This window comes from Lampris incognitus, chromosome 14, assembly GCF_029633865.1.
Source record: "Lampris incognitus isolate fLamInc1 chromosome 14, fLamInc1.hap2, whole genome shotgun sequence".
NCBI classification, from domain to species: domain Eukaryota; kingdom Metazoa; phylum Chordata; class Actinopteri; order Lampriformes; family Lampridae; genus Lampris; species Lampris incognitus.
Window position 1 is genome coordinate 12,166,224 of NC_079224.1, and position 10,834 is coordinate 12,177,057.

Sequence of the window (10,834 nt, forward strand, 5' to 3'; positions counted from 1 at the left end):
CAAGGTATGACTAATTCGGTGATCTTTAATCTTTTTTTAACATTCGTTTTTCTCAGTTGCTTTAGCACAGTTCTCAATTTACAATTACAGTTTCTTCAACAAACTGAAAAAGTCAGGCGTCCACTCCTTGCTTCTTTGCTTCCTTGTCAGTTTGACAGCCAAAAAATAACCCTTGTGTTGCAAAACTGCGAATACAGTTGTAAACTACTAATAAGACACATTAGCCCCTAGCTAACCCCGTATCGAATCCCGCACCGGGGGAAAAAATAACCGGTTACACAGTGCTTCACAGAACAAGATAAAACAGTTAAAAATGACACACAACAAAAAAACAACAACATTGTAAGAGAATAAATTAAAAAGCACTAACAAATAAAACCATAGAATATGAGCAAAGGGGAAGAGAGCAATTTGTTAACTGAAACAATTACACAACTAAGAGTAAAAATAAAAGCAGTATAAATAAATAAACAAGTGTAAACTACTAATAAGACACGTTAGTCCCTAGCTACCGGGTCTGACCCTTCAGCCGAGCGGTTAGTGTTGTCGCCTTGTAGTGCAGTACACCCGGTATCGAATCCCGCACCGGGCAAGAAAATAACCGGTTACATTGGTGGGATCCGGAAGCGTGCAGATCCTCAGAAGTCTCTTCGGAGCGCGGGAATAACAAGCGCGAGGGCGCGCTTCCGGGAGAGGGTGACGACTGTAAACTATTAATAAGACACGTTAGCCCCTAGTTAACGGGTCTGACCCTTTAGCCGAGCGGTTAGTGACGTCGTCTTGTGGAGCAGTACACTTCGTATCGAATCCCGCACCGGGCAAGAAAATAACCGGGTTAAACTACCAAATGTTACATTGTCTCTAGAAACCGAAGTTGGAAAGGACAAAAATCCTGTGCTTTTTATCCATTTGTGTTGGCGGCGGGAACTAATGACCAGAGCCGCTCGACCCCGAACGCGCCCGGGGGAAGGTTTTGTTTGTAAAACCCCCAAGCGCGGTTCAGCTTTCTAAAAGAAGCTTCGGACACGTCCGGAAAGCGGCCGGAGGTCACGTGACAGGGGTGTGACGTGACGTCACCGCTCCAACTGGTTTCCGTTAGACTCGGGAAGATGGTTGGCGTCGCGTAGGGGCTGGGTATCTCTCTCTCTCTCTCTCCGCTAAGCCCCGGGAAAGAAAAGGAACAAAAAAGAAAAGAGACACACACATATATATATATATATATGTGTATATATCGGTGTTTCAGGAATGGCGAGACAAAGGCGTTGAGACAACTTTAAAAAAAAAACCCAGTATGATTTAAAAAGCCAGATCGCTCACCATGGCCATAAGGGAGCTCAAAGTCTGTCTTTTAGGGGTAAGTGCGAGATGTTTTTTTTGCATGAGCCTTTTTTGGGGAGATTCCCTTGTCCGTCTGCACAACGTACCGACGAGACCCGGCCGCGCGCGGCGGCAGCCCGTTGGTTGCCCGGGCCAACGCTCCAGAACCAGACGTGCGCAGGAAAGCTTGTTGCCTCTTTTGAAATAAGGCTCGGTTCGTTTTCGATGGTTTGGCCCGACGGCGGGGCGGCCGGCCGGCCGGCCGGCGGGGCCCCGTTAGCAACAGCGCTTTCCGAACTGCTGTCACATCAGTTGTGTAACGCTAGATTTATCTTTTTGTGTGTGTGTGTGTGTCATCCCCCTAGCTCTCCTCCGTCGTTATCTTTATTGTCGCCGTCGTCGTCATTATTGCTCTTCTTTTTGTCATTCTTTATGAGTTTTCGACGTCTGTTATGAGAGACGGCTCTGACAAATTCCTAGCCGTGACGTCATCGCCCGGCTGGTCCGCACAAGCCGCTCGAGTCCCGCTGTGTTTGCAGAACGCGTCGGTCCCGCTTTTCTGGTTTTGTTTTGTTGCAAAGATTCGACGTTCAAATTAAATCGTCGATTTGCGGCGAGGAAACAGTGGAATGAGGAACTTCGGCGGAACAGCCTTTATTCCTCACAGCGCAGCGCCGACATGCTCTCCGGCACAGTTTCAACTCCCGTCTTCACCCGCACTTTCCTTACTCGTCGCTCATGTCGCTCCACGGGCGTTCCTCTAGGCCAGAGGTTCTCAACCTTTTTGGGGTCCTGGACCCCCTGCGTATTGTTGATCTACCCTGAGGACCCCTCCACCTGATCTTGGGGGAGGGGGGTTGCAATTTGATAGAAACAGTAGAAACTGCATTTTAAATTGCATTATAGCATTTATTCACTCTTTGGGGCAAAAATAAGAGCTTTCGGTTGTAACTTAGATATAGTTAACAAAACAGAATTCTTATGCAGTAACTTTCAGATATATGTAACAAAACAGAATATGTATTCAGTAACTTTCAGATATACACTACCGTTCAAAAGTTTGGGATCACCCAAACAATTTCGTGTTTTCCATGAAAAGTCACACTTATTCACCACCATATGTTGTGAAATGAATAGAAAATAGAGTCAAGACATTGACAAGGTTAGAAATAATGATTTGTATTTGAAATAAGATTTTTTTTACATCAAACTTTGCTTTCGTCAAAGAATCCTCCATTTGCAGCAATTACAGCATTGCAGACCTTTGGCATTCTAGCCTGTTTGTGCTGTCCTCTGAAGGGAGTAGTACACACCGGTGTAGGAAATCTTCAATTTCTTAGCAATTTCTCGCATGGAATAGCCTTCATTTCTAAGAACAAGAATAGACTGTCGAGTTTCAGATGAAAGTTCTCTTTTTCTGGCCATTTTGAGCGTTTAATTGACCCCACAAATGTGATGCTCCAGAAACTCAATCTGCTCAAAGAAGTGCCCATCCAACCAATCCAACTTGTGGGAGCTGCTTCTGGAAGCGTGGGGTGCAATTTCTCCAGATTACCTCAACAAATTAACAGCTAGAATGCCAAAGGTCTGCAATGCTGTAATTGCTGCAAATGGAGGATTCTTTGACGAAAGCAAAGTTTGATGTAAAAAAAATCTTATTTCAAATACAAATCATTATTTCTAACCTTGTCAATGTCTTGACTTTATTTTCTATTCATTTCACAACATATGGTGGTGAATAAGTGTGACTTTTCATGGAAAACACAAAATTGTTTGGGTGATCCCAAACTTTTGAACGGTAGTGTATGTAACAAAACAGAATATGTATTCAGTAACTTTCAGATATATGTAACAACAGAATTTTTATGCAGTACCTTTTACCAATGCAAACGGGAGCAAGATCTCTTATTAAAATACAATAAATTACACTTGTGAAACAGATGTAATTAGAGAAAAAAGTCCTGTTACCCTTTATAGTTTAGGTAGATAAAGGTCTCAGTCACATTTGAGTAAAATAATCCCATTTCTACAAATGTCATAGGATCTTTTTTTTTTAAAGATATTTTATTTTCACGGACCCCTTGCAATTACACCACGGATCACTAGGGGTCCGCGGACCCTCGGTTGAGAAACACTGCTGTAGGCTGACATTATGAATCATGGGGAGGGGGAGGGGGAGGGGGTTGCACTACAAGAACAAGCACTGACACAATTCCTAGAAAAACAACCCAAAAGCAAAACCACCCAAATGCAGTGATTTAATGGGTCTCTCTCTGCTTGCAGGACACGGGAGTTGGGAAGTCCAGCATTGTGTGCCGGTTTGTGCAAGATCATTTTGACCACAACATAAGTCCAACAATAGGGTAAGATCATAACAGCAAAATCGTGACACACATGGAAATGCGACTTGGCTTGACTTTGTGTGGCTTTCTTTTTGCAGTACCTTGGTCATTAATAAAGTGACTGATATTGATGCCAATGAACCTGACTTATCAACAACTCAAACTTTATCTTAAGACAAGCAAGCGCTCATCCCTATTGAACTGCATGGGGGGGGGGTATACCTTTGTTTCAGTCGTGAGTCATAAGGTTAAGTATCAGTTCAAATTCCAAGTCGAACGCAAAAGCAATGATTTCCATGTCAGAGACGGGATAAATGCTACAAAGAGAAATAAGCTGAGTAAAACCGCGCTGACTTGTGCACGCAATGAGTGTGCGGCCTCTTTACGGTGGTGACTGACTCAGTTACAGCAAAGGATGCTCAAATTCTGCATCAGATATGGGACTGAAACAAGGTGAAAATAGGCTTATCGGAGAATATCCGCGACACTAGAATATCACTCCAAGAACCACGTACAAGATAACTGGCTTGATCCGTCTTCTGTATACAGACAAGGATGCTAGTTATATATAATATAGAAATACCAACGTTTTTATGACCCCAAACTGATATTCCAAGCCTTTACTGTTCAGTAAAAGTATTGATTGGACTTGGAAAAGTGATAGTTTATGACTTCGGGAATTAGCATTCCAGTTGCTTTAGACTCTACGTGTTTTCCTATTATGATCCTTGTGAGCGGACACAAAGTAAACTCGGGAATAACGTTGAAGCGAAAATCGTCCCTAAAGAAAACTGGAATGAGGTAGAACCACATTAACTGCTCTTGATAAAACACCATAGGAGACACCGCAGACACCACAAGCTGATTGAATAAAAATGTTAAGATTATATCTTCCCTACCTTTGTCCCAATCTCCTGAGCTAAGAAACTACATGACAAACTGTAAAAGGACTTGACTGCGATCAAGTTCTCCAAAAGGCAATGTTCTTGGTTTACCTCTTCCACCTTTTCGGATCTTTTGGCTTTTATAGTACCATAATAATCTACTATACACTGCTATAGTAATGGTTTAAACTACTATGGTCATAATTATGGGGAAAAAAACCACCTCTTTGTTGTTCACAGCGCGTCGTTCCTTACCAAGACGGTGCCATGTGGAAATGAGCTGCATAAGTTTCTGATCTGGGACACTGCAGGGCAGGAAAGGGTGTGTACAATCATGCTAGAAATACTTCATTTACTCGTCACGTGTACACCATCAAGTGTATAAATGTAATCACATGTCATTCTCACGAGTCATACTTGAACTCCAGCCACGGGTGCCGTAAAGTCCACGCTGTGTCAAGTGTTTCAATAGCAAGGTAACAGTTCACTTGGCATCCTCAGATCACCATCATCTGTTCTCACGTCAGAGGGACTTGTTAGGGGTGATGTGGCTTCGAACACGGAGATCCGATGGTCAAAGTTTCCAGAACCGTTGTATCATTGCAGTGATTCATTAGGGTGGAGGGGGAGGAGTGGAGGTGGCTTACGCTGACCTGACTTGCCCCCTGCATGGAAAAAATGATAACAAACGCTGCAATTATTTCCTGTTCAAGTAAGATAATGATAGCTTGCCCATTTTCTCCGGCTTTGGGGGATTACGTTCCTTCTCATATCAGGGTAACCTCCAGGGCTGTTGTTTTTTTAATATGATTTTAGCCGTCCAGTTGTTGTCGGTAATCTATTACTGCAGACTCGTTTGGGGCAACAATATGTACATGTTTAGTTGGAATGCCAATATTGCACCACCCAGGGTACTGTCCCCTTTATGGCTTTGGGTATTGGTTTAGATTAAGGACATCATATCTGTCACTGATGTGGTTTGATCGCTGTAGATACGAGCGCTAATAAGGATGTGAAAGTATGTGTGGGAGCAGCAAGCGCGAACTGTGCATAACCCGATTTCTGTATAACCAAAGTGTTTATGATCACACTGTAGTGACTGGCAAGAACTGAAACTTGGCAAGGACAGGATTTTATGTACATTTCAGTTATACAGTATTTCCATCATCCCTAATATTCCATGCAACAAAGTAATCTGAATTTCATTAAACATGTATGGTTAACAGTATTCCCAATACTATGATTCATACTCCCGATGGCTGCCAAGTTCCATGCATTTAAAAGAATTTGTGTCAGGGACTTTGCGGTCAAATCCATAGCTTATGTCATTACACACTATTTACTGTCATATGCTACAAGGACAACTCAGCCTTGCTTGCTGTGGTCCCAACTCTGAGGTTTACAGTTTGAAAACGGTTTACAGTTCGAATTTGAGGTTTACCATTCAGATTTGTCTTCACTGTGACGAGGTTCAGCCGGTTATTACAGTGAACACACATTCCAGTAGAGGATCCAGTAGAGGTGATACGTCCCACCACTGCAATTATTGACAGTTGGTGGGGTGCCTGTAGGGGTCTCACTGGGTGGATGTTGGGGGAAATGGCACGCACATGTGATGTTTATTAACTCTATGCCCTCCCCAACCACGCAAAGGGGTTGTGCAACCGTGGCACATTAGGAGGACAGGGAATTGGGATGAAAAGGGGGATGAGGTACAGTACAGGACATAACTCTCTAAGCTAGACTCTTCTTATTTATCACATAACACATCTACTATATATATATATATATATATATATATATATATATATATATATATATATATACACACACACACACACTCAGTAATTTCCTTTAGTTCTAAGGTCTAAATGGGCACGGTGGCCCAGTGGTTAGCGCTGTCGCCTTACAGCAAGAAGGTCCTGGGTTCGAACCCTGGGGTTGTCCAACCCTGGGGTTGTCCAACCCTGGGGGGGTCATCCCAGATCGTCCTCTGTGTGGTGTTCGTGTGTTCCCCCCGTGTCTGTGGTGGGTTTTCTCCAGGTGCTCCGGTTTCCCCCACCATCAAAAGGAGATGCATGTTAGGGTTTATACCCCTGTCTGTGCTCCTGACCCAGACATGGCGAGACGAACTGGAGTTGATCCCCGGGTGCTGCACGGCGGCTGCTCCTAGCTACACAGCGAGGATGGGTTAAAAAAAGTAGTAAAAAAGATCAAATTAAAGGGTCCTGTCCAATGACACTACTGTTGTAGCGTTGTATTATTGATAAAAGATAAGAAGTGATATGACAGTGTTGTTTTTTTTCTCTCAATGTTTTTCTAGTTTCATTCACTAGCTCCAATGTACTATCGAGGATCAGCTGCTGCTGTCATCGTCTATGATATAACTAAACTGGTAAGAATGACCTCAAGACTTTTTAGTACCATAAAATAATTCAGTTACTGTCACTTCTGCCACAGATTATGTCACAAAACACTAATAGTTATTTCTGGATGCTCAAAAGTTGGATTTTTATGACCCAGATACAAATTAATAAAGCGACAGAATTGTGCGGACAGTTGTGCAACAGCCACTTTTCTATTTTGAGTATAGCTGTTCAGCAATGTGCTAAAAAAAAAATTTTTAGAATCAGATCTCAAGTCACATTGAGGAGATATGTGTAACCACTCCCTCAGAGAAGCACGTTTTTAACAGCATGGGTGATGGTTTGAATCCCCCACGGTTTGAGGGCTCTGGTTAAATCTGCATAGAGAAAGACGTGAGTGTTCTTTAGCAAGGCATCCCGGCACCAGAAGACTGTTGTGGTATTCATCAGCCTCCAGCTGTTAATCTGTGCAGCTGTATGAATGTGATATGCCTGCTTAGCAAACCTGGTAAGGATAAATGTGTTTTCCTTTTCATTTGTCTTAAGTTTTAACCTTGAGTTTTACCCGGACCATCACTGTCCATGGCTCTGCTCTCTCTGTTAGGACTCCTTCCAGACCTTGAAGAAGTGGGTGAAAGAGCTGAAGGAGCATGGTCCAGAGGACATCGTTGTAGCCATAGCAGGGAACAAGAACGACCTAGGAGACATCAGGCAAGATCGCTTCCTCCGTCGAAGCTGCTGTGATGTGTAACTGTTGTAATGATGCTGTTGTTTGTCGTGTGTTGTACGTCATATGTCTGTCTTTTGTACTGACTGCTGCGATGTCGAAGAACTACTCCACTCTGCGCTATTTAGTGGTTCTCAATCTGGTCCTCGGGTACCACAGCACTGCTGGTTTGTCTGTTCTGTCAGGTAGTTCATGACATTGACCTGTTGTGTCAGATCTAAAAGCTCAGTGACAAGATGGCGAGGATACCTGGTGCACCAGGTGAACGTAATGAATTGAGGACCAGTTTAGAAACCACTGCTCTCTGCACTGTTTTATGTTTTTCTACTCTATTCTCTTCTATTAAATATACTGAACAACTTACAAACCCTGTTTGCATGAAGCCATTTATATAATCTGTAAGGAATATGGCTTAATCACTGAGTGTGATGTTTGTCATGGAGACCTCATTCTACTGTATACTCATATCCTCTCCAGTTGTGTCTGTAGTGTGAGCGTTAGGGGGCGGGGGGATGCAGAACATGAATGGAGAACCTCCACCATTCACACTCATGTCCAGTATGGATTCTGTGTTGACTATGAACTCTGCTTCTTACTTGTTTTTTCGGCCGTCTCTTTCACAGGGAAGTGCCTATGAAGGAAGCAAAGGAATTTGCTGAGTCTATTGCAGCTATTTTTATCGAGACCAGCGCCAGAAATGCTGTCAATATTGAGGAACTCTTTCAGAAAATCAGTAGGTTTCATTCTTCATACTGTTGACGTCATGTCACTCTTGCACCATACACTTCGTTGGCACCTTGAAAACCTGGAACTTCTGCACTTGTACATTACAATAAGTACGTTGCTACTTCATATGCCATACACTGTTAACCACGCAAGACTGAAACCCTGATTCGAGTTCTGGCTTGTGTTTCAGGTAAACAGATCCCGCCCCTGGAAAACCCCGAGGGCGACAGCAACGAGTCCTTCAAACTCACCCGGCAGCCCCCTCCGTCTACCCGGCGATGCTGCTAGTCCTGGCACGGCTCTTAGCTCCAGTAATACTGACCCCTCCCTCCTTCTCTTCCTCCTCCTCATCGCCTAAGTTTGCAGTCCACAATGCACAAAAAGGTGTCGGTCCACCGGAAGAGAACGGACAGACAGACAGACAGACAGAGTGGTCAGCTTGCACTAGGAGTCATCTAAAGCATTCACTCAGCAAAACAACCAGAGAAAATGATTTGATCAGTTGCGCCGACATTTTTCCAGACACCAGTTCATGTGCATTCCTTTCACTTGCTGATCGTGCTGGCTCTAATTAGGAAACCCAATACATGGTCGTTAGTTTGTCTCCCTCAGGTGGTCGTTTTGGTGAATTACAATTTACATAAGCATTTGTACACTTTTTCTGCCAAGTATGCTGCATAAGAATGGCATATGTAAGACACAGTAGTAAGTGATGCAGTTTTTTTTGGTTAAGACACGTTTTATCCCGTTACCCATCATAACTCACGAATAATGCAATACGTCATCTAGTTGATCTAGTTGATATGGCTTTTTTGATATAGAGGGTTTGGCTCACTGGTGCGATCACAACTTCATTTTGCAAGTCAACTGCTCTGTAGATTCTGTCATTACACTGTGGCACTTTGATGGCACACTTTTCAAAGAAGTTTTTGCTGGCAAGGATTTTGTAAAGGCTGCATTTTTTTGGGAGCTGTTGTGAGACGTGTATCATGCGCGTGTGTAGAGTTTCATTTGAATGTTTGTATGAGAGGCTGTCAACGTGTGGCCTAAGAATAGCATATATTTCCATTATTGAGTGGCAACAGCTTTGCGTTCCAGCATGTTGTGTAGCATTGCACGCTGGCTGTTTAAAGGGTTTAACTGTAATACTGCAGAATAACCAGCTCAACCGACTGATTCAGTCCTTATTATAGAACGACACTCTGTTGGCGTTGTTGTCGCTCACTACCAGCTTTGTTTATATGCCCCAGTTATGAAAAAAAAAGGGTCAAATCCGAATAGGGACATGAGGTGAATGGCACAAACTTGAGATTTTTAGTCAGGTACAGCTTTGCTGCCTGCAGCGTAGCCCCCTGTATCGGACCACTAGAGACATTTCTAATTGCACTTTTGCATACGGTAAACACAGTATTATTAGAAATAGTGTTGGTTACATTGTTTTTGAAATGTCCAAGTAATTACAGTGTTAAATTCTTGACAGTTATTTTGACTTACATAAAACACTGATGTGCCAGTGAAATTATATTTTATGGCTAAAACACGATTCTTAATAACCACATTTGTGGATTTACAAATCCGCAGATCAAATAAAATGTTTACAGTTGTACTTTCTGGTTTAAGAGATGTGCGATTTTTACTTCCCATATTTTGTATGATAGCATAATGGATTTTTAGTCAGTAGTTTTAAGCAATTGTTTCATTTAACTCACGAATGACTGGCATTGTGGTCCATGCAGCAAAGCGTAAATCTGATAAAGTCTGTTGCAGTTTGCACAAACGGATTTGACAGGATTACCTGTTGTCGTCTGATGAGATTCTGATTGACCTCGGCAGCGAGGTTGAACACCACTCAAGTGCCTTTTGTATACTTTTCTAAATAAATTGTGTGTGACACAACGGTTAGGAGCATACTGCTTGGTAGATGTATGTAATCCAAGTCTTAATAAGAATATTGCTGGCATAACAATTTTCATCTTCAAGACTACCAGCTATACAAAGCCATCCTTATACTGTATGCCCGAGTCATGCTACCCTGTATTATTTTGTAGACCAGATTAACTATTGTACATTAATCTGTGTAATAAAAAAAAAATCTGTTTTCTCGTGTTTGTGTTACTGTTGCCCAACGGTATAATAGAAATCTATGGCCTCAAAAGGTCTAGCCAGAAATCAGCGCTTTTTCCTTCAAGATGCGACGTATAATGTTTTGAACTTCCTGGAGCATGATGGGACTAATTATAATGATGGATTAAATTTATATAGCGCTTTATCTAGACACCAAAAACTCTTTACATTGAGGAGGGGCAACTTACCTCAACCACCCACCCCGGGTGATGCAGGGCTGCCATTTTGCACCAGAACGCTCGCCACACATCAGCTTGAGGTGGAGAGAGAGGAACCATTGAGCCAATTACATGGGGCGGATGAGTAGGTGGCCAGGTTGGGAACACAGGGGGACCCCCTACTCTTTGC

The 10,834-nt window shown here is 42.9% G+C and overlaps 1 protein-coding gene across 1 annotated transcript; it reads left to right on the forward strand.

Annotated features, from left to right (window-relative positions):
• The first annotated feature begins 1,113 nt into the window (after positions 1 to 1,113).
• Positions 1,114 to 10,454, forward strand: rab31 (RAB31, member RAS oncogene family). The gene is made up of 7 exons (XM_056292791.1): positions 1,114 to 1,354; positions 3,601 to 3,680; positions 4,784 to 4,865; positions 6,867 to 6,938; positions 7,514 to 7,620; positions 8,260 to 8,369; positions 8,553 to 10,454. The coding sequence occupies exons 1-7, from the start codon at positions 1,319 to 1,321 to the stop codon at positions 8,648 to 8,650; spliced, it is 585 nt and encodes a 194-aa protein (XP_056148766.1). The 5' UTR covers positions 1,114 to 1,318; the 3' UTR covers positions 8,651 to 10,454.
• Positions 10,455 to 10,834: the final 380 nt, after the last annotated feature.

What these genes read in the sequence shown, in the direction of transcription:
- rab31 (XM_056292791.1), top strand. Translation starts at nt 1,319, where the DNA reads ATGGCCATAAGGGAGCTCAAAGTCTGTCTTTTAGGG. An exon ending in TCAAAGTCTGTCTTTTAGGG is followed by an intron (nt 1,355 to 3,600) that starts GTAAGTGCGAGA and finishes CTCTGCTTGCAG; the next exon opens with GACACGGGAGTTGGGAAGTC. An exon ending in AACGACCTAGGAGACATCAG is followed by an intron (nt 7,621 to 8,259) that starts GCAAGATCGCTT and finishes TCTCTTTCACAG; the next exon opens with GGAAGTGCCTATGAAGGAAG.